The sequence below is a fragment of the Ruditapes philippinarum genome, unplaced genomic scaffold (assembly GCF_026571515.1).
Source record: "Ruditapes philippinarum isolate M1 unplaced genomic scaffold, ASM2657151v2 ctg3787_1_1_1_1, whole genome shotgun sequence".
In the NCBI taxonomy this organism is placed as follows: domain Eukaryota; kingdom Metazoa; phylum Mollusca; class Bivalvia; order Venerida; family Veneridae; genus Ruditapes; species Ruditapes philippinarum.
The window spans coordinates 64912-90799 of record NW_026861830.1 but is presented as its reverse complement, the minus strand read 5'-3'; the positions used below and the strand labels follow the sequence as shown (position 1 = coordinate 90799).

General features: G+C 30.5%; 1 protein-coding gene across 1 annotated transcript in view; it reads right to left on the bottom strand.

Moving 5' to 3' along the window:
- LOC132716972 (guanine nucleotide-binding protein G(o) subunit alpha-like) overlaps window positions 1-25888 on the bottom strand; it is a 34552-nt gene that overhangs the window by 7016 nt on the left and 1648 nt on the right. The window contains exons 3-6 of the mRNA XM_060700317.1: window positions 16308-16399; window positions 7593-7685; window positions 6777-6937; window positions 5414-5542 (exon numbers count right to left, since the gene is read on the bottom strand). Of these exons, the coding sequence (XP_060556300.1) occupies window positions 5414-5542; window positions 6777-6937; window positions 7593-7685; window positions 16308-16399 (475 nt within the window). The remainder of the gene's footprint in view (window positions 1-5413; window positions 5543-6776; window positions 6938-7592; window positions 7686-16307; window positions 16400-25888) is intronic.

Sequence of the window (25888 nt, the reverse complement as noted above, 5' to 3'; positions counted from 1 at the left end):
GTGGTGCAGTGTATTGTTTGCAAAAGAAATACAATGCATTATACCTTTATCAGTACTTGTGAACATTTTAAATGTTTACTTTTAAGGAGAGTTAATCTAAATATAGAGTGGAAAGGATTTTATTTCCCCCACTATCTAACATGTATCAACAGATAAAGTGAAATTGCATCCTGTTTTTCCCCCTGTGAACGTGAGACAGCTCTCACACAATGTCAGGTCTTTTATTTTTGTTAATTATTTAGGTGAACACTTTTTGTTCTATGTTGCTGCTGAATTAGTTGTTTTTTCTTCACAAATTAGGCATGATTCTTTAATCATATTTACCATATTCAAAGCAGACAGAAACAGAGTGCACAGTGCATTTCAATGTTTCACCTCTAGGGGAGCTATTCCTCTTGCAGAGTCTAGGATAAATGTGTGTCTATTGACCCCAGGGTCAGGTATAAGTCCCTAATGTTATCTGAGTTTACTATATACATCGTCAACTTAGTGCAATAACTGGTTAACTCTTATTAAATTTAGAAGGAATTAACCCATTATACTGCACTTAGGTGATGACATATAGTCATAGAAACTACATTGTAACCCCAAAATGTTAAAACAGTGAATGCCCCAAATTGTATGTAATTTTAACCAAAATAAGATTTACTAAACCAAAGTTCCAGTAATAATTAACTGAGATGTGCATGTCTGTCAATAAACAAACAATGCTCTGGAACTTAAGACAGACCAGCAAAATAAAGTCAACCACTGAACACAATCAAAACTGGGTAAGGGTGCCAGCCTGAAACAGCAGAAACTTTTTTCAAACATGTTTTCATTAATAGGTAGTCTTTCAACAATTAGTTTTCATTAAACTACTAGTATCAGGTGAAATACTAGAAATCAAGTCAAATTCATTGTACTGGAGTCTGTATATCAAGTATAAGCTTTCATATAATAATATGCTGCATAAGTCAAACAAAGTATACGTTATTCCAGTTACAATATATTTTAAAGTGTTAAAAAGGAACCCAGTCACAATATATTCAAAACTAATGTGAAAATGTAATCCAGTAACTGTATATCTGTAAATGTTACATTATATCCAAGCATAACTGTTTACAAAACCTAGGAGAGTATTCTTGTTGCCATTATCTATTTTATTCTAATTTTTAGATGTTTCAATAACAAAATTTGCATGAAATATTAGGAAGTTTTAATCCTGATAATGATAAAAACTAAATTTGTAAGGATGAAAATTTATGCAACTTAATATTTTCTTTCTTAAATAATTTTATAACCTCTCATATGACAGGATTATCATTTGATTAAATAACACTGCTGCTACGCAACTTATAAAATTTCATTTTTCTACGCCATTAAAAATTTCATACATCAATCTGATAAACATCTGTAAATATAGTGCATTTCAGTTCATTACATTTTTTTTACAACAACTATTCTCTAAGGCAATCAATTATTATTCATGATAGCTATGACATAAAAATCAGATAAAAATTTAAATAACAATGTTTTTTAAAACAAAGGACGTCCTTACAGTAGTATATTGTAGGCGGTGTAACATAGATGCATGGCTACATTTTAGATTGTCAGTGTCACAACAAATTAATACTGACAACATTTGATGTCCAAAAATAAATTCACAAGGTTGATGTATTTGTATGATTCTTGGGCACATAGTGAAGTATTTTTTATTTTTTTCTATTAACATTATTTAAATATCTCTCTGATCCCTTTGCAAAAGAAATTAATAGTATAGTGTTTATTTTAATTATATAATTATTATAGATAATAATGGGTAATAAATAAGGGTGCTAAAGTAGAAGAATGGTCAAACAAGTCTTTAAAATGGGTGGCATAGGGTAACATTTTTATATATATTTCAAACATTTTTGAGGAGAAACATTTCAGTTATTGTGTGATTTGCTAGTAAATTGAATGCTATTATTTGTTTCTACTAAAGAATAATTTTTAGGAAATCATTTTTCATTAGGATGATTTTATAGATTATTCAGAGTTTCCTCATTTCTGAAAAAGACCCCTTCTAATATTCAAGCTTTCCCTCAGAAAAGTGTTCATTGCCATAAACCATATGGAAAATTTTTACAGGTGTCCTTTAAGGTATATAACTATATGACTTATGTTGTAAATTTTTCATTCCCTTATAGTGCCCTTTAGAAGGGTCATACCTTAATGAACAAGCAATTATCATAGTATTGCAAGCAATTCATAAGTCCCCTACCGGTAAGAGCCCAAGCAACATTCTGAAGGGCCATTGGCCATTCACTTAGGTTCCTATTTTAAGTAAATTTGTTGAAAAAGTTCTTTAAAAGTGATCACAGGAAACAGTTTTTATGTACAGACAGACGGACTGAATGACACTCTAAAGTTATTTTTTAAACATCCCTGTTATCAAAATATAACATTTTTAAAATCCTATCATGATTGAAGAAGTTGGAGTAAAAATTACCAATTTCTCAAAAAAAAGTCTAAGTTCAAAAGGGGCATAATTCTGGAAATAGTCTTGCTAGAGTATTGAACACTCACAAAATTTAATGTTGAGTGATAATAAAAAACATTTATATGAAGTTTGAAGTAGATACATTCAGAAAAAGAAGTTATTAAAAAAAAACAATGTTTTTTTCATGAAAATTTTAAGTTCAAGGGAGGTAATTCTGATAAATTTTGTGCTAGAGTTGTAAACCTTGTCACATATGATGTGGTTGATGACAAGCAACTTATATTTAAAGTTTGAAGAAAATACCTTAAGAAATAAAGAACTTATAGTGAAAAAACTTAAAAACTAGAATCAGAAATCTTGAAATTCAGTCTATTTGTTGCCATAGCAACCAGAATTTTCAACATAGGAAGATAAAAAAGGATGTGCATAATTTCCATACTGCCATCTACCCATATGTCAAGTTTCATAAACATATTTTCAGTACTTTTTGTGTTATCACTGGATCCAGGTTATGTGTAAAATTTGCCATATTTTCAGTCTATTTGTTGCCATAGCAACCAGAATTTTCAACATAGGAAGAAAAGAAAAAGACGTGCATAATCTCCATACTGCCATCTATCCATATATCAAATTTCATAAAAATATTTTCAGTACTTTTTGCGTTATCGCGGGATCCAGGTTATGTGTAAAATTTGCCATATTTTCAGTCTATTTGTTGCCATAGCAACCAGAATTTTCAACATAGGAAAAAAAGAAAAAGACGTGCATAATCTCCATACTGCCATCTATCCATATATCAAGTTTCATTAAAATATTTTCAGTACTTTTTGCGTTATCGCGGGATCCAGTTTTGTGGACGGACGGACTGACGGACGGACAGACGGACGGAGGGTAAACCTAAAGTCCCCTCCGGTAAACCGGTAGGGGACTAATAATTGTGTTTTGTTAAGTTTTTCTCTTTTGGTCAGCTAAATGAATCCTAACTTTTTTTCAATACACTTCTTTTGGGCAAGATTTTGAGCCAAAGAATAAAACAAAACAAAACTTTAAGAAAAACATACAAACTGTTAAATAAAAATTAAAATTTATTCTCAAATAGGAATAGAAAAATTCATAATTATGCCAGGTGAAACAGTAAAATCTCTATGTCATTTAGATAAATGAATTATAACGGTACTGATGTTGTAGGCAGTAATAAAATCATTTCCTTTCTAAATATAAATCTATATGCAAAGTCATAGATTTCATTTCCGCTCATATCAATATGGGACATTTGTGAGTCGGATGTGAAGTAATAATCACCTGTGAATATGATTTAGAATCAACAATGAGTTAAGATAAAATATCTATAAAACGTTCTTATGAATATATATACCCACTGTAGCAAAATCTTTTCTGAAAAGCTTCTCTCATTTTATATGAACATTAAAATTTGTTTACAATGACATGTTGATTTATAATGCAGTGAATTTTGCAAAATACATTATATTTTCATATTCTTAGGAAAATTTGCATATAACCGTTTATGCACTTCTAACTGTAGTTGTAGTCATAAAAAGAAACAATGCAATGTAGTAAATAATGGCTTGTCACCAAATGTTTGGACACATTCTATTCTTGCAGCTGGAGGATAAAAAATATACTTACAGGGTAAAGCTTAAAGGCCTATTATAATAATAGTAATGCTTTTATTTTTATTTCTGACAAAAACTTTTTTAATTTTAGGGTACTTTTATATTTTATAAAAAAGTTAATCATTGGTCAATTTCCTGAACCATCTTTTTCATCTGTTACTTTTTGGCATTCAGTACAGTTATAGTTAATTAGTACCTTAATTCATGGAAGTCAAAATACTACTTCGTTCATATTTTGCTACTTTTTGTATGGCAAATTATTTCACATTTAGAACTTTCGTAAGGTAACTTAAGTAACAAATATTCTCTAAAACTATTATTTAAACATTATAAAATTCATTTTTTACAAAATTAAAAAAAAAACTGTAAGAAATCCCATCAAATATGACTGTGAAATCTAGTTATGAATAAGTTGAAAACTTTTAACCTTGTCGAAACAGGTGTTCGATATGTTTTGTACCATTTATGGTGGAAATTTGATACATAATGATACAATAAAACAGTAGAAAAACACTGTCCTCAATTTCATTATATAGTAATTTATATTTAAATATGGTAATTTTATGGAAATATAGCATAAATAAATATTGTATGATTATGATTTAATGATATATATCACAAACAACAAATAAATACAGGGAAATTATTCTATGCTGTAGACATTACAAAAAATATTTTTTTGAATGAACACTTAATTGTTTTATACGTTTAAATTTCTGTCTTGATTCAGGTAACCAACTATGATTATGCCAAATAACACAAAGCATTTTTTTAATATGAAAGAAGATTAGTTTAAATTCTTATCACGTAATAGCATTAATTCTTTAGCATGAAGTCAAGTTTTACAATCCCAGTTGTGTAACTTATAATTTTGACCAGTATTGGACTGTACAAATTGAGGTCAACAAGTTTTGTCTTTATGAAGGAAATAAGGAAATATAATAATTTGCAATACCAATAAAATAAGGTAGTGGGATCTAGTGACAATTTTCTATATGCGGACTTTATATTGTGAGGGTCCTTATCATGGGTTATGAAACTTCAACAGTATAATTTTGAAAACATTTTATAAATTTGTCCATAGAACATGCATGTTCTGCTCCCACATGCCACTGCTTTGTCAGTCTACAGATGGACAGACAAGGGCAAATCTTTATCCCCCATCCAAGGGAATAAAAATGTTTCTCACACTTTAGTGATTAGTGTAAGTTGGTCAAATTCTAATTTATTTGATCTCAGTCACAATAATAACATATGTGAAGAATTACAATAACACTTTCTTCTAGATATACATGTATAATTTACAAGAATGTACCTGAATACGCATCCTTTCATCTGGAAGCAAGTTTCAATGACTCCAGTAGTACGAACCCGTGCCCGTAACACATCCCGAGCTGAAGGTATAAATTTTGGTGAACATATTCTTTCCATGTTCTCAAAGTAACTGAAAAACAAACACGTTCCTTATGACTAATTCATGAATAACCAGTAGGTATTATTCTAACAAATGATTACATTATATTGTGCTATAATTATGCTATTTGTCAACTAGATGAAATATCGCAAATACTTAGAGATTCTATAATTTCATAGTCAGGAAAATATAACACTTTCACTGAGTAATCTATATATTATTATCTATATTTCTGAATTTTAGACTTATTACTGTTTGTGTGATTAAGTGCTAGTATGTGTTGCTGAAAATAAATCTTTGTATGTAAACATTTCATTGGTTATTGCGATTTCAGACACATCATATGAATCTTTAATTTACCTTTTACCTTAATTTACAAATTCCTAACCCTTAACTTTACTTCCTCAAACTGAATGTGATTAACCTTTGCTACCACAGTAGAGCTGAGTGCTCATTTTTTGTATTTTGTAAATGAAATCCCTTAAACTTTAAATGGACTGTTCTAAATTCTAAGCAGGGCAAGTCCATATCAAAATTTCAGAAAGAAAAGAGGGGTAATAATAAACTATGTAATTTTGCCACTTATACAACCTGATCAAACATATTATCCCTTGGGGAAAATCCATCTCAGTATTATATCTTTTTTTGGTGAAACAAGGTTCAATTTTGCTAAATGCAAATATTTCAAGTTTAAATGACATTTATGTAGAAGTTTAAACATTTAATCTAAATCAATAACAATAAATGACAACAAAAATTTGTCCATCAATTATTCACCCCATACACCACTAAAACTGATTAATAGACTTGCTCTTCATTGAACATAGAATACTCCAGCTTATAGTTTTAAGCATTTCAGTATCAAAATACTAAAATTGCTAGAACTAAATAGCCAACAGTATATTGTTTGTTCAGACTGCACAGATATGTAAGCTTGTTTGTTTGTTTGATTGGGTTTTACGTCACACCAACACAGTATAGGTCATATGGGCGACGTTCCAGCTGCATTGGTGGAGTAAGTCCTCAGGTGCCTTTTGTGCATTATTTCAGGCAGGAAAAGGCACCTGAGTAGAACCACAGACGTTCTGTAAGCGAGCTGGATAGCTTCTTTACATGAAAGAATCCAAAGTCCTTGTCAGGATTCGAACCCACAGCTGTGAGGGGCAAGTGGTTTGAAGTCAACAACCATTAACTACTCGCCAACATTGTTGGAACTAAGTACTCAGGTGGTATTGTATGCAATATAAGCTCCAACTTCACTTACTAAATTGCCGAGTCATTCAGTTCATACTCGTAGCCTCTTGCCACAGCAGTCCTTACCCCCTTGTCATGCCACAGGGACTTCAAGGCTCGACTCACATCCGGTAACATGTTCTTGTTGTGGTCAAAACTGTTGTTACAAGTGAGGATCACCTGGGCGTGAATCTGTAAGAAATACGTATAATAGCTAACTTCTACCATGCTAAATTTATTCAATGGTCATATCAGATTTTGAATTTAAACAGGATTTAAAAATCAAAAGATTTTTAAATAAACTTCATAAAAGTGATAAAGGGCCTGACTCCGGATTCATAATTGTATGAAGAATTTAATATTGAGTTGACCCTCAAAAGCTTGATAAATCATCAATCAATCCCTTGTTCGAAATAAAATTCATCTTTCTAAAAAGTTTGTAGACAAGTGACCTCAAACCCTATATCGATTTCACATAGCAGATAAAAAACAGACATTGCAAGGTGTGTATGTGCAAAAATGGTAAAGGTTTTATATTGATCTTAAAATAGAAGACAAACAACTCAATTATTATACTACTGTGAATGTTAAAGATATCAAACATTGTACAACCAAATGCACCTAAACATTCAAGAAAGAATGTTTTGTGATCAAAGATATTGAAGATGTCTATTTCCGATGACATAAAATGCAAAGCTTTTACTTTAACCAAAAAAACTTCAAACACTTTCAGTCATTTTTACTTATGTCATGTCTGGATTAATATCACTTAAATTATAATACATTAATATAAAAAGAATACAGAACAATTAAGTAACAAGTTTGGAAAACAAGAAAAAATATGTACCCTATTTTTTGGATTTTCCAGGTTGACTCTGAGGAGGCCCATACCAGTGAGAACATACTTCATAGAACTGACTAGATTATCCAACACTGCAGGCTGAAAATATATAATAATATATGGTTACATAAGTCTTTTAATTAATAAACATATGACAGTTATCCATTTATATAGGGAATTATGTTGGGCAGACTGCATCTGAAACGAGTTTGGATAAGACAGTCATTGAAATATAGTCATGTATGAAAATTAAGCCAATTAAGAAATATAATTCATGCAAAACTTTAAGAAACTTCTTGTTGTAGAAATTTAGTTCTTTACAAGCACCTGATTAAATATGTGCATTTCATTTTTTTAGAATGGTTTGATTGTATGGTCAATTCATGGTAAAAACAAAAAAGTATTGTTGAATAATGTTTGTTTGAAAAATTAATCAGATACGAGAGAAGTTAATTAATGTAATGATTAAATTCAACCCCATGATTAGCCTGCCTTAAATAAATTCATTGAATTATTTCAGACAAACATTCCTGACTCATTCTTTAATAGAAAACATCCTGCTAATTTAAAATAAGATGTCATTCAAGTACCAGGTTAGATGTTTCAAATTCCTCTCTTATGAAATCTGAGTTAAAATTAGAATAAAAAGTTATTTACAATATCTTTTCTCTCTTCCTTTTTTATATATATTACATTGTAAAGGGAAAAATATCTTGGGATTTTTTTGGGGGATAAGATTTCAAGGTGATGTCATTCATACCAAAAAATAATATATAATACATGTACTTCAAACTTCGTTGTTCTTTTCAATACATAAATACAAGGGTTTTTTTAAGCTTACAAAAAATCTTAGGCTTACAAAACTCAAGTGAAAATAAGTATTATTAAAGACTTATATAACACTGCTATTATAGTTTGGTGGTATATCACTAAAATGTTATCAATAATTTTGATCAATTTTGATCACAATTAAATTGTTAAAAGTTGTTTCATTTACTGGTATGATCACTTTGATGTGACTGTATTAAGTTCATCAAGCATTACCATTCATATATAAAGCACTGTCACTATAATATATATATTACATACCATAATTCCATACAGGTATAAAACCTATAATGTTAATTATGCCCACATAAAAATGTTCTGAATAAGAAATATGGACCAATAAAACACTGTTATTTTCTATCTATTTACTGCCATAATTTGACAATAATTTTTATTGAATGTATTACCCCGGAATGCTTGGTATGTTTAAAATGTTGCGGTTAAGTAAAATAATGGAGAGAGAGGGAAAAAACAAAAATATACATCACGCAATAGGTCACAAAATAGACAAGGATTGCGTAGTGATTTATAATTATTGTATTATATATGTATGTAGGTAAACAAGAGACCTATATAGACCTATAATACTACATATTATTAGTATATCATGTGAACTGATATCATGCATTAAAGACTGAAAGAGGTATATGATAGCTCTCATTACCACTTAATATATATGTCAGTTCAATGGTTTGGAAACAGAAGGGGTATGATTATACCCAAGTTAGAAACAATTTTATATGTTACTTTGATACTATGATATATCTTCCTGACATAAACCTTCAAAATATTTATCAAAACATAGACGAAGGTATATATGACGCCAAACTATCAGTTTCTCTGACTTGTCAGAATATTCACTCAGACTGGTGTAAGGAATGTTTTTCATTTGTAATATTTGCAGTAAGTTCTATCCATGTGGCCAGTACAGACCAAGATGAGTTGGAATATCCATTTAAAGTCTGTTAAAGAAATTTAAGGTATGGTAATGGTTAAAGGTATAATATTTAGAAAATGATGCAAGCCTGTGCACTAGAAGTGATGTAATTGTTAATTGTTGTGATAGTTTGAAAGCTTCTATATGTATAAGATCATATTAATAAGTCATTTCGCAAAACAATTGCTCAGTCTCTGACTTAACTTCATCCTGCATTAAAGCTTGGATAAGGGACCATTTTGCTTTAATATTACATGTAATTGAATATATAATATAATGTTCCTCAAATAAATATAACTTTAATTCATTATAAAAGCAGCTTTAAATGAAATGCTATGGTTGATTAAGGGCAAACTGAGCATTATACACCCCATTTAACAATCCATTAATACCCATTAAACTTTCACTTAAGGTTCATAGTGAGCTATCTCATACACAGACATAAAAATCTTACAGATTACAAAATTTTATGTGAAAAAGATATGTTATGTAATCATTATGTAATGGAAGAGGTGAATATTTTTATTCTGAAAAAGTGACATGATATATTTAAGATACTATGCCATTTATTTCAATCAATAAGTCTTTGCAAAGCTTAGGTGGTGATAAGGATTTACACCAAATAAGACTTCTTTTCCGGAGAACTTGGCAAATGAGGGTTCATCCAAAACAAATCTATTTAACAGTTTAAGTTTGACTGTATAAGGGAGGTGTGTGTTTAACCTGCATCAGGGCCGGCAATATCTGATTTTGACTTACTTGCCCATTTTTTTATCTAAAGCATTTCTTAACTTATCCATATGATATTCACATAGTTAATTCTTGAAAATTTGCACTTGTCTATAGAGGCTGTGGGACAACCTTGGCAATATGGACAATTGATTTTGCCGGCCCTGTGCATAGGCATCTATGCAGTTATAGAAAATTTTGTACTGTCATGTTGGCTCATAACGACTATGTTTGATATTAAACATAGTCATCTAAATGTTTGTCAGCAAAACATGGAAAATATCATACAAATTTACTTATAACCATTTCTGTCAGTGAATAACACATTATCATTAGTCAGAATTCTACCAACCAAACCCCCTCCACAATAAAAAAAATTGAATCTTTTCAAGTTGATCTTACACTTTAGTACAGTCAACCCCATTTTTTCATAAAGATATGAAATAGAAATGTAACCGTAGATAAAGACTTCATTATTCTGTAAAAAACTTTGCACAACAAGTTTAAGATTGAATTTTACAAACGTTTTACACCTTTTGTGACCCCAGCGAATGTAATAGTTTGTAATTGTATGAAATAATTATTAACTTCATAACAGGTACAAAGTATCGAACCACATGATAACGGCACGATAGCGTTACATCAAGGTCACAACTTGAAAAAAAAAGCACATGTTTAAAGTAACAATTTAATACTTTGTATGAGTAATCAATGACTTAAAAACGTTAAATGGGCATTCAAATGATTTCAAATAAGTTAATTAATGACTTCGTGAAGGTATCGCTACCCAAACAGAACAGATCGCGTAACCTTGAAACAGAGGTATAGCAGTACAATTTATGAAGTGTCAAAAACAAACTTCTTTCAGTTTAGTCAAAGGATGAATGGTTGAGGACATTGCTATGAAAAGGCGAGGATATGGTGGCGATAGTGTTGACCAAAGATCTGATACGGAAAGATAACGGGTGAAAATGTATCTTAAGAATGTTAATTATACATGCAGTAGGTCCTAAATCAAAACTAAAATAAAAGTGTCAACATAAAATTGTTTGTTGGTGGTCATTTCATATATTTGACACTTTTTCTCGATAGTGAAACAGTACATATTCAGCAATAAAAAAATAACTATTTTTTACTTTCAAATACTTCTTAATTCTAACTTTTCAATAGTATATAATTACAATCTCTATTATCTTTAAATTCAAAAAGTTTAATGATGCAACAAAAAGTTTCTTTGACCAAGAAAAGACGTCAGAAAATTAACAAATGACACAACTAAATAATTATGTAGCTGCAGTTTGCATCGAGCAATAATAAGCTGTATGGCTAGAACCCTGTTAAGTGTACTGTCCAGTTAGCTCAATATGTACAGCAATGGACTGTGAATCTGCCGACCCAGGTTCAATTTCCAGACGGTGCACATCATTTTCATTGTGATTGATCATGACATCCTTTCTATGGTTATTCACACTGTACCTCTGCTCTGACATGTACAGAGAGTTATCAGTTCCTTGTGCAATCAAAGGAAATTAGTAATGGTGAACTGCTTGACGGCCTACCCAGGAATAATGTGGTGGCTGATATGTGCTCTGGTGAATCTAAAGTGTATTTCTGCCATGGTCTGGAGGTTAAACTAACAGCACCATCACTCTATTAAGGTATCTGTCTGTTTGTAAACCCAGACAGTAATTTTACACAATTGACATGCTTTGTGCTAAACATAATGTAACATTTTGTTTCAATAACCTTTGAAAAAATATAGACTTTCCTCATTATAAACACCTTTTGCTAAGAGAGATAGAAATGTTACAATATAACAAAAGACAGCCCCAAAATCTTGAGAAAAGTTGATACATGTATGTAACAAAAAATCAACACCCAAAGTTAATAAGGGTTGAGCGTAATGGTTACATGTCATGCAATAACACTCGGATTACACTGTTCAAGTGATGTCCTTTTGTCATTTATTCTTCAATCCCATAACAACATAATGGCATGCATTTTCTACCTTTACAAATGTATTTACAAATTGGGGGTACCACCCCATGAAGATCAAAGTATTAGAGAATGCACAAAGTTAAATACCTGTCAGTTTGTATTACTAAAAGAGGATATAATTCAATGAAAAAGGTTGGGTCTAGACTTAAAGAAGACAGACAACTTTTTTTTATATAGGAATGACTCACAAAATGATAGATTAAATAATGTATTGAAAATAAATGATGACATAGTTATATTATTCTTATATTTTTTGTAATTTTATATTCAAATTAAATAGAAGTAAATCTGATTTGACAGAGTAAAATGCAACATGACCATAACTTATTCTAAAAAAATATGCCAGCTTCTTTGAAGATACATGTCTTACATTATCAGAGGCTGAAGAGAAAATGTTACTTGGGACACATTAGTATTGTATAAAAGATGCAAGAAGAAGGTTTGAACATTTGATAATACTAACAAAAGGCTAAATATATGGCCAAATGCTGGATGACTGTATGCCGGGAGGCACAGTATTACAGGAAATACTCCCTAATATAGGTGTGTATAAAACTGTCTTGTATAATATAAATGAGTGTTCAATGAATGCCCTCATCTTGAATGGATGTCACAGCTTTCAGCCAAGTTCATTATATCTAGCAACAGGCCAATATTTACCTGTAGTCTAATTAATGATTAAAGTACAATCATAAACCTCAGAATATAACCCTCGCCTAGCGGCTCGGGTTATATTTACAAACAGCCGTTTATATAGGGCCATATAACCTGTCAACAATTTTTATAACTTATAATATAAATGAGTGTTCAATGAATGCCCTCATCTTGAATGGATGTCACAGCTTTCAGCCAAGTTCATTATATCTAGCAACAGGCCAATATTTACCTGTAGTCTAATTAATGATTCAGATATTTTTGCACTGAATATTTCATGTAGGTACATTGTGTATATTAGCATAAAGAAAGAATCAAAAGAACAACAAACTTGCTAATCAATGCATTATAATAAAACTGACAGCATAGCCATGTAATCTGTTATTCATTTAGAATAGATTAATTAGGTTTAATTTCACTTTAATCATCTAACCTAACAAGGTCATGTGAACAACTGAGATGCTATCAATTACTTTGATATCTATATAAATTGTGGTGATAAATTGATTAAGTAAATATTCAATTATGATAATATATCACCTAATTTTCATATTGTAAAATGATAGCATGAATCTGAAGTGTTTTGTATGTAAATATAACTTAGCCCTAATTTTCCCACTTAATTTATAATGATCAAGCTTGTCCTATTTGAGTAAAAATTTATTTGCTTTGTACTTTTTCACCATTTTTTCATTCAAGATTGTGTAAAAAAACAACACAATAAAATATCACTCTCGAGTGTGAGCTTTTTTCTTTCAATTGCCTAAAAAACAAATGAGCCATGTCATGACAAACCAAAATAGTGCGTTTGCGGCCAGCATGGATCCAGACCAGCCTACGCATCCGCACAGTCTGATCAGGATCCATGCTGTTCGCTATCAGTTTCTTTACTTGTAATAGGGTCTGTAAGCAAACAGCATGGATCCTGATCAGACTGCGCGGATGTGCAGGCTGGTCTGGATCCATGCTGTTCGCAAACCCATTAAGTTGGTTTTGTAATGGCACGGCTCAAATATGATCAGACCAATTGGGCCAATTTATTAATGTATAAAATTTATATCAACAAATAAAACATTGATTTGATTTTTATATTTTATGATCTGAGAATAGAATATTCTCAAACACCAAAAAAGTCATTTCCGTCCCTCCCATGGTGATCGAATCTGATAAAAAAAGAAAATGGTCTGCTTCATAAATTGCTTGGTCAGTTACTGTCCACTCTTTGATGAGATCTCTCTAATTTACTGCCCGCTGTAGTTTATTTTTAATTCAAAACTGTCAAAGAAAATCTTTACATTTCACATAAAAATGACAACATTTAGTGAGAAGATGCAAATAAACATGAATTTGATGAGAAGAATGAAAATTTATATCAACTTACAAATTACTATGCATACTATAGTTGTAAGATCAGTTACTACAACAAGACAAAAAAAGCCACCCAGTGACAGAGTAAGATTCGCTCGGCTTGCCCGCCATAATACTGTCAACGATCCTAAACGCTCTCAAGGGAGATTTATAGACATAATTTGTAATTAAGAATACAAAATGTCATCTAATTTATATAAAATTGTGTACAAAATGACTCAAAATTTGAGTCAATTTACAAAATGTATAACTTTTGATCTCATACATTAACATGTCCACAAATTTGAGAAGGATCTCTCTAGTATATATCTGTTATCAAAATAAAAATCTTTAATTAAAAGAATAAAATTTAAGGCGAGTCAAATATTTGTTTCTGCTTTCATTTCAAGATAAATGCATATGAGCAATTGGATCTTTTAGTCTGTCTGTTGTACTCTCTTATTCATATTGATAAAAACAGCATGACTTAATATTTATATTCTCTATCAAAGTGATTTTTATATGGAATAAAATAGTTAATGTTCTGCAGAAAGTTTTATGGTCACAGTTGTACATGAACATTTATTTCTTGGCCTAATATACCAAACAGCTGTTACATCTTCAAGTCATTGTATGGTTATCTTAAAATGGTTGTCAATGAATATTCCTCTCAGTTAATACATAATTAACCATACAGCTTGATAAAAAAGGGCTACAGCATATGTTACTATATAGTCAATGTAATTAAAGATTAACTCATATGTTCATATAAGGTGTTTTGGGAAATTAAGACATTGAGCCTATGACACTAAAAATCTGTAGTAACTACATTATGTTCATTTACTGAAGTTATCATATTTTATTTTGTCAAAGCTACAACAATACTTATGAATTCATTCTATTTTATTTATACAAAATTTATGTTAGTTTGATTGTGTAGGAAGCTATAAGCTTATAGACACACTCTCGAACCTGTTCCTGGGATCAACCAATACTAAGCAATAAGTGTAGTTTCTTGCTCATAGAAACAACAGCTTGCCCCTGACAAGGTTTGAACCCGAACAGCTAGAGATCCATAATATTTACATGCTAATTCCAAATTATTGTATTAAGATTGCTGCATGGTGCTTTTTTTTTTAATTGTTCTTAACAAATATTTGTTTACATTCTTTAAAATGCATGATTACCTACATTTGAGTTAAAATGATTCCTTTGCAAGAAACACTGGTTGTCTGTTCAAGCTAATGAAATACCTCAATGATGAGTGACTGTATGTAATCTAAAACCTTCATTAAGTTTGAATCAACCTAATAAAATATGTCTGTTAATGACCAAACAAGCAAGATAAGAACTTTGAAACAATTCAGTAGCTTCAGTTTAAACAATTCAATATCTACAGATATATCTATGTCAGACAGATAAAGGGACATCTGTGTATTGTAGGGTAAAAATATAACAATATGAAGCACCCCGCACCTGTCATATACCTGTGTATTGCTAGATTTAAGACAATTAAAATCAATTAGGCTTGAGTGACTTGATGATAGATAACTACTTAATGTTTGACATCACACAATTAACCTGTACATTATGTATCTATATCAGTCAAAATAATGTAAAACCCATGTTACAAGTTACTCACTCAAAAACTATCCACTAAGTTGAACCTTTGGGGTTAAAAAACAAGTAAAATTGTGATATGGAAAAAAAATCATAGATTTGTTAATACAGAAATGGAAAAAATATGTATAGGAAATCTGGTTTAGATGTCACAATTTATAATTGAGTTTATCTCCTGAAAATAGATTTTTTTCTAAAATTTGACAATTTTGAATCCCTCTTAATGCCCCAGTAAAGGTAGCTATACTTCAAAAAAATCAGCAATTTAACAATGTGATTTGCATTTCTCTGAAAATGCCTTTAGTATAAAACTTAGATATGCCATATCTAGATTGTTTTGCTCATAACACCATTCTCTTATGTTTGCTGTTTAAATCCTAATGTTTTTGGATATTTTGGATATATAAATAATTATGAAAAAGTTGATCAGTTAAAATAGTATAGGAATTGACAGACCCATTGTCGGATACCCACGGCCGAACCATTAACATTTATCAGCATGTTATGTGACATGTTAATCAATTGTGGGTATCCGACGATGTGACAGACCAAGCTGTAATGCTGTTTGGAAATTTGGTACCAATATTCCAACAGCTAAAATATCTTACCTTGAATGCAAGAAGTTCATCAAATGTGAATCCCTCATTATGGATTATTTTCATCTGTTTGACCAAGGTGCTCTTCCCACTTTCTGCTGCACCTGTAAATATACCATACAATATGTCACTTGAACAAGACTTTGGGATGCAAATAGAAATGGTGTTAACAGGTTTGACTTTAGGCTACTGGGTTGCTTAATTTTGTTACTTTGATAAACTGTCTGCAGGTTCAATTCCATCAAAACAAAATAAGCAGTTTAAGGTCTGAACAATTAAATAAAAAAAGCATCAGCAAAAACAAATCCTGTTATTTTTCCAACATATAGCATTAAAAATGCAATATTCAATTCTAGCTTTTAATTTGATTTGATTCATTACCAAACTTAAGGTATAAATTTTGATAAACCTGCCTACAAACATATTAGTGTACACAAATTTGGGGATTGCCCTTTTAAAACATACATGACTGTAAACCTAATTGCTTTCATGGAGACTTTGATTACACCTACATAATTTGTATAACATAATGTGAACAAATCTACCACAGGGAAACCCAAATCATAATCTAGGTTTTATCATGTAAGGTTGGTATATTAGTTTGAGATAGGACTCTATATGGGGCCTGTCATCATTTTATATACTTTCTATGTACTTCACAACATGTTTTCAAAGATGAAGAATGATCTGTGGTTCCCTCCAACAGCTTCTGTAATCTTGTTATATCAAAGTAACAGTAATCTCTATTGTAACACTTTATTATCTACCCCATCCTCATTATAAATCCACATCTTAATCCTGCTCTTCAACCATATCAGCACCAGTTCTATCTTTATGACAACAGCATAGAGCTACTGGTTACAGTCTGAGCATTTATATATAGTCTAACCATGAGCATTTATATATAGTCTAACCATATAACTTGTTACTGTTAGCTCAGCTCAAATTCAGTAGGTCTCTGCAGAAACTTACAAGTCTCTGAAACTCTCGGTCTACTTAAATAGTTAGTCATTCTTTTAATTAAGAATTGCATGTTTAAAATCTCTAAAATCCATTTTTATTCAAGATAACATAACTATGATTAATCACTTTGGATAATCTTAATACTATAATATGCAGCAATAAGTTTACTCCAGAATTATTATTTTGGGGTTTTCTCCCAGCTAATCCAGGGGTACAAACAAACTTTTACAGCTACAGCTTCAGAAAATAAGCGCAACTGGTTGACTATGCTGTTGTGACCGGTAGTGCACCATTGAGTTATAACGGTAAAAGTTTGCTTGTACCAGGGGTAGGGTGGGGTATAAACTTGGAAAAACAGTTAAAGCTGATACAAATAATGTGTGATTGTGCTTTCCTTACAAAGGTTGTGGTATATATTGCTTAGTTTGGATTGATTTTATAACACAGCACTAGATACAAGACAAGTTGCAAAATAAATGCAGTGAAAACATATTATGCATGCTCATGGCTTTTTATTCAGCATAAATGATGCATGCTTAAAGGTAAATTTGTATATAAAATAAATAAATAGCCCTAGATGGCTACTCAAATATTTCATGATCTGATACATTTTATCTGCAAGGAATCTTTACAACATATTAAATATTCCAAAACATATATGAGCCGCATCATGACAAAACCAACATAGTGCGTTTGCTACCAGCATGGATCCAGACCAGCCTGCGCATCCCCGCAGTCTGATCAGGATCCATGCTGTTCGCTATCAGTTTCTCTACTTGTAATAAAGTTGGTAAGCGAACAGCATGGATCCTGATCAGACTGCGCAGATGCATCTGGATCCATGCTGGTCGCAAACACACTATGTTGGTTTTGTCGTGATGCGGCTCATATCTTCATGTTTTCCTGATTAAGTATTTTGATATTGCTATGGCTTTTATCAATTTATCAAATTTGTTGATCTATCCATACATATATTTTGAATTTTCTTTGCTGTCAAATTATTACATTTAAAAATGTAGCATTTCCCCTAGCTATCAAATATTTTCACAATGTCTCTGATGACAAGTCTAAGTGTGAACACCTGGACAGTTTTTTTTTGAGTATATTTAAGTCCTAGAATTGAAACGCTACATGTTACATACCTTTGGCACTGCAAAAAAAGATGGATTTTTCTACCAATACTTTTTTCATTGATTGGCTCACCGTATGTGACAAACAATAATCATTCTAATCATATTCTTCATGTAACAGAACAGAATAATGTTTCATCACTATTAATAAAATTCTTCTTTGTTTACAATTTACACTTCAGCGTATGTTTAAACAAGTTATCTATCTTTAACTTTTTTTCATATAAAGTTTTATCTAGCGTACCTAGGGCACAAGTAAATAACGCACATTTGATCATAGTACATTATCCATGAATTGTGTACTTTCGCTGCGGGACTACTGTTTAAACAGTGTGCTTTCAAGATAAATAGGCCTCGTTTTAGTCAACTGCATAAAGTAAAGCAGGAAATGAAAACATTAAAATTGAGATCATCAACTTTTCTTCCCTTTCAAATGTCAAAAAATTGATTATTTCACTTTACCTGCAATTCTAAATTGAGTTTTAATTGCCCTTTTGAAATAAATAAACTGATATTAATTTATATTTCATAAGAAGCCCTGCCAAGTTGAGTAACTACAGTATATCCTAGGATTTCTTATAACTTTATCTTACTTTTATTAAAGTTCTTGCATTATAACTTAAACAGGGAGGATAGATTACATCTATTGTATCCTTCCCCCACCCCTACAGTAGGCATAAAACTTGCAATTTAATAAACAGTGCAGCTGTAATTTTTGAACACTGAAAAAAAACATTGACAAAATTTTTCCCAGAGGTAAAAAAACTAATTTCTCAGATTGTAAAATAACCACATACTGGCAAAATGCATGTATTATATTTCAGTATTTTTGATTTTTTTAATCAGATAAAACAGAAATTAAAACTGACATATGACATGACCAATGGAGAAAAACAATTCTTTTAACAAGTTTCGATTTTGCTTTATAATATATTGACATTTATTAACTTTCTTATTTTATTAAGTGCCAGTTCTGTATTCTTATGCTGTTAAGGTATTGGAACAATTTAATTGTATCAATAGTAAAAATTGGACCCTAACACTATTACTTGAACCTTTAACAAGTTGTTATAATTATATCATTCTTATAATCAAATATCATAATTACATGATTTATAGTCTTCTTTGACCTTTGCCAAAATAAAACCTTAAAAAGACTTTCATCTAGCTTTCAATCTGGACAAACCATTTATCATTTTTGATGAAAATTTAAAAAATATGTACTGATATAAATTAATAGTGAACAGTGGAGACCATGTTCTTGTCTGCACAGCTTGCAATTAGGTTACCGGTAATTCAGTCTAAGGATTCATATACTAATACTGTTACTTCAAAATTACTTTTAGTCTGTTTATCACTCAGATCTTCCGAGGATACTGGTCATTTGAAATTTGTAATATACAAAATTTTATAAATGAAAAACAATAAATTTATAATATTTTGTCAAATGAAGTCTGGAAATTATGCAAATCAATTATATTTTTCCCCTTAAGACGGAAACAGACAGAATATTTTTGTTTTCCCGTTAAGAATATTGCCAAATGTTTACTCTCTAAAATCTGACACATTTTACTATTACAGATTATGTAAATCCCCTTTAATTGTTTACTTTATTAGTTTGCATTGCTGCAGTCTTGTTTGCACAGCATGTTTAAACTTGTAATGCATTTCCTTCCCTGCTTATTTTTAACATTTGTGTTAATCATTTATCTTTGAAAGTTCTATTAACAGATCAAGACTAAATTTTTCCTTTCTTATCTCCATAATTCTATTTACTTTAACACAGCTATGGTCACCCATTACTTATTGACTTATAGGCTTAAGTGGTCTTAAACATATTCTTTTCAATTATCCAAAAATGATATCATGGGAATTTTTAATTGATCTGGCATGTTATTGTAATCAGATTAAGTTAATGTTATTTACTATAATATCAGTCAAACCATGTAAATCTGACAGTCAAAATAATCCTATACCTTCTAGACCAAATAAATCCTGGAAATGTATCAGTGCTGATATATATAAATAATTATGCTCTTATAAGGTAAAAGTAATCGTGATCTTTCAAAATAGAATAATTTTTGATAATATTGTAGTACAACAATTATACTGAAAGTCATAAAAATGACTCATTTTGCCTCTTAGTAATGCAGTTAAGTAAATGTAAAATGGACAAAACTATACAAAAACATGATGCTTTGAATTTAGACTGTACATTGTTGAATGAGAAGGAAACACAATATTATTCAAAAAAACCCTGCTGTTAGCAACTGAATTTTCCATGCCTGCAACCAGAGAGACTGATGTCATAGTTAATCATCAGTGTTACTCTTCAGAGATGTACATGCAATCAAATAAAATGTTACGCTTTGGAATTAAAATCACAGCAGTGTTCAGTAGACACTTCATTTTCCTCTTACTCTTTTAATTGTAAAAATTAAGACACCAGGAGTGAATATAGAGTTACAGAGAAGATCAATTTAAGTGGCAGCGTGATTGTTGGACAAGTAATTTAAAGATTGCTGACCATGTGGGTTCAAATCAGACAGGAGCATGGCATTGCTTCATTGAGCATATTATTGCTTTTAATTTAGTACTAGTTGGTTCTGGGATTCACAGAATCAAGAGTCTATAAGCTAAAACATGTAGCTTCCTATATACACAACTGAACCCGCGTCATGACAAAACCAACATAATGGGTTTGCGACCAGCATGGATCTGATCAGGATCCATGCTGTTCGCTAACCAACTCTATTACAAGTAAAGAAACTGATAGCGAACAGCATGGATCCTGATCAGACTGCGCGGATGCGCAGGCTGGTCTGGATCCATGCTGGTCGCAAACCCATTATGTTGGTTTTGTCATGACGCGGCTGATATTGACTTGAGACCAATTTAAGCCAGTCATGGTAATGTGAGGTACCAATAAAGGACAATTTACACCTCTCTGATATGTCTACAGAGATCAAGCTGTACAAAGTTTATGAACATGATGACAGTATAATAAACCACCTGGTCATTTGTCCAGCTTGACCCGTGGTCACTTTGATCTTAAGTCACCAGAATGACCCTGAACACAATACAAGGAAATGTAACACTAATTATATAAACACTTCATACACTAATTTGCATGACCGTCTTTTTAATGAATTTGACTTTTCATCTCTCATTCTTATTCAGCCTGTATAAAAGTAATTTGGACACAGAAAAGGGAAAAACCACAATCCTAATGGCTCAACAAATGATTTGAAGTGGTCATAAAACAGTTTCAATTTCAATCCTCCTTTAAGATGTTTATATTACGGACACATTTCATGCATAAAATGTGTAATGAAGTGAAAAAATACATTTGTGATTTCCCTTTGAACTTATACACCATAAAATTGTAATAGATAATCACCCACCAGCCCAGATGAAATAATCAGATTCTAATTTAACACATTTTTTCAATTTTCTTCTTTCATTCCTAAATTAGATTGACAGAACTGTAATAGCGAGTCACGTATTTTTAAATCCAACTGTCCTGCTTTATAATAAAAAAAATCCTTTATAATAGAGTGAGTTTGAGAGATTTCAATATTCAGAGCTGCAAACTATTACAATAGTGCCCCAGTCAATTGTAATATATCCCCCTAGCCAAGCAAATTGTGCACCATATAGAAGATTATAATTGCTCGTTGCAGACATATATGTTATATCAGTTTGTAAAATCAGTAAGTCTTGCAGTACAAATATTGAGACTATGTAACCCCCTTGCCCCCACTCCAGGTACTGCCATGATTTAGTTTTGGCAACAAAATGGCAGGAGATGTATGTCCAACTCCTTGTGCATCTGACTGTCCCTACGTGCTAAGCCTTTTCTGGAGGTTTTAATGCTTTCCTAAAGTCAGAGTCTGATAATTCAACAGGGGTGCAAATTGGTCATGACTAGTCATGAAAAATTATTAGATATGATTTAATTCTCAGGTCTGGCTCTGATCATATTCATGGCAGTGGTAAGTCATTATTGATAGCACAAGGCTTAAGGTAAAAAAATCTATCTGTTTATAAAGTGCAAATCTATAAATCTGTTTATTTAGTTACATATTTTAATCAGACAGTCAAAAAAGTGTATTAAATCATGAAAACACTCATTTAAAACAGTTTTGCTCCATTGATGTTTATATATTTGAAATAATTATGTCTATCTCCCCATATTAATGTATTCTTCGTATCACATAGTCTGCGTTTTTCAGTTAAATTCAATGTACCGTACTTCATAATATATGGATAAGTTCACATCATTTTTCTTTATTTATTACCCATATTGTAAGTAAATTGTAAAACATTTTCATACTGATAATAGGTAACTTTCATACTCTATAATATATCCTGTTTTAAGTTTTTTGAAAGGATTGTGCACTTAATGTATGTTTCAGTTTTCTCAGAATTCAAAATATTAGTAAATTTTTATATTTATAATCATGCTTACTTCAAGTTTTAAACATACTTTATAATAGGTGTGAATTATAATTATTATTAAGGACTGTAGCAAGTATATTGAATACTTACTCACATATTGAAAACTAACTCACTTTTAGGCATAATCAAACGAAGCCAGTACAACATTTTCATTCTTTACATTTTTCTGTTTATCTCTATTTTAGGATTTTCATGTAACTAAATGTGTCTTGTAATTAATTTATATTCACATTTCATAAACAAATTGTAAAATTGTATAACCTAAGGGGGTTTATATGTAATTATAGATGTACATGATACATGTGTATCCAGTTGTCAATAACTTATTGGTATACTGACAGTTCGGACAACAAAACTGACATGCAAGATCAAAAGTTCTCACCTACACAGACAACTTATGTAATCATCATGATGATAAATGCAATATTACCTGCATAATTAATTCACTACCTCAATGAATCACTAAACTTTCATTAATAAATGATCAAGATTTGTTGTTTCTTTTCATACCTCAAATATATTTATAAACATATTCAAGCTTTATATTTCTTAAACACAAGTAATATTTCTTGAATGCAAAGTTTTCTATTTTTGTAAAAAAAAATTAAAAAGGAAATAAAAATTTCTATTTTTTGTAACAAAAAAAAAGAAAATATTGGTGTACTTAGTACATGGATCTTAAGCTGAGGCCAACCTCTTAACATTTTCAAGGATCCACCAAATCAATGATTAAATTGTTTGACATTGCTTTTAGATTCCCACAGAAGATTCTTTATTCATATTGATTAAAATCTAAGAGTCAAATATATCCATTTTCATAACCAGACAAGTAAAGAAATTAATTGAGAGAAAAACAAAATATAAAATACAAGCAGAAGACAACATATTTGTTGGGGATTTATATCTAATAGAAGAAGTCAGAAGATCATGATGCTAATCTTTTAATCTATGAGATCAGGTGATAATCCCTTTATAAAATATTTATACAATTAATTGTCACATCCAACAAGTCTGTAGTATATAGTCAAACATGTAAGGTCATGCAGACTTATAAGAAAAACTTATATTTGATTTAAGACAACATAGCAGTAGTGCAAAATTAAAACTTTATCCTTGCGCCCTCTAAATATCTAAAATCTACTTGTCCATCTTTCAGTCTGTACAAAATCATTCATCATTTTTGGGGAAATTTTCAAAACAAGTACTGACTTATATCAGTAATTAAACAGTGCAGACTGTGATCAGATGGCACTGCTTTAAGTCAGCTATCTTGGTCTGCACTGGTTGTATGGGTAGAGCAGATTAAATCAAAGAAGATTTTTTTTAAAATAATTTTGCAAATGTGTAGCCAATAAAGGGTTTATATTTAACATTACTTTATCTATTTTCAATTTTTAATTTTCACTCTGGTCATCAGATATAGTAGTTTGCATTAAACAAAGTTTTATTATAAATGTCCTCTTAGATGATTGATAAAGGTAGCAAATTGAATCACCTGTTACTGGTCATGTCCCAGAAATCATTTTAAATATGGCACTAATAAGAATTAAGGGTGGGCCGATTAGTTGGATGATGTTGTAATATGTACATGTATCAAGTCTTTATATCAGTTAGGAACTCACATCACTTGCGGCTATGATAAAGCAGGTACTGTCATAATATTACATTTTCTGAAACCAATCACAAATATCATAATTTGACTAATGTATATAATTTAATTAAAATTCCCATGTATTTTGTCATTTTTATAACAAATGTAAAACCAAAATCAATCAGATTATTAATGATAACATAAATTGAGATTGTGTATTTAAAGACAGGATCAGAAACATTTTCATTTTGTATTTTAGCAGAGTATGCAAAATATTTATCTATTCAAAACACTAATTAACACATTACTTACAACAGACTAGAATAATTGTCATTTTACTGATTAGTCAATAAATAACTAGTTAAAATATTTTTGTTAATACTTTCAATTTTCCTATTCAAATTCAATAAGAAATATAAATAGCATATAGGTAATAAAACATTTTTCACATGCCAGCAAAGTTCATCACATGTTTATAATAATAGACTTAAGTGAATTTAATATATTGAAATAATTCCCTCTAAGTATTCATTTAAATTGTGTAAATTGTAATTTCTGTATGTTTATTCATCTGCTTATATTTCATACAAAACATTGAAATGTTGAAATAGTTTATTTTTAGAAAAATGTTTTCTGACATCATAATACTGACATATACTCAAATAATAGTTTTAATTAAATTTACTCTATTTAGAACAGAACAGAACATATCTTTTATTCACCCAGGTACAAGAAGATATAATATCGTACAACATGGGGTTTTAAAAAAAAACACCACGATAATTTATTACTAATAACTGTTAAAGCTTGATTATTGCATAAATATCTATCTATAATTTAAGGCTTTGTTTTAAGGCTTGAAAAATCTTACTTTTTTCGCCATTTATACTTATCTAATGTATACTCATTTTTACAAAACTGACATTCAAAATAAAGGTCATATTTTAATTAAAGTATTCACCTTAATAGATACAATGTATATTTATTTATTGACAACATATACAATCTTGAGTTGATCATAATTATTAAAATATACAATCTTGAGTTGATCATAATTAGTTCTTCACATGTAGCAATCAGAAGTAAGTTGAAAGTCTTTGATGAGGAAAATAGGATGAGCTGTCTCAGTTCAAAGAAATGTATTTCTAAAGATTTAAAACACATCCATGTTACTAATGTACTGGCCGTCTCAAGTTCAGTTTCGGTTGTTGATCCCCACCATTATCATTGATCTAAACATTTAGTTTTTAAAAAGAAATGTACAATCCCATAAATGTCTTATAATTATTTTCATAGCATTTCATACATTATAACTTCCTGAAAATAAGTTTAAGGAAGGTTTCAGGTTCCAACTGATATCAAAAAATAATGTCCAACAAAGAAAGCACCTGTGGTCTTCCTCCATGGGTCAGTATTTAAAAACCTCAGAAATTGCACTGTGAATCGGA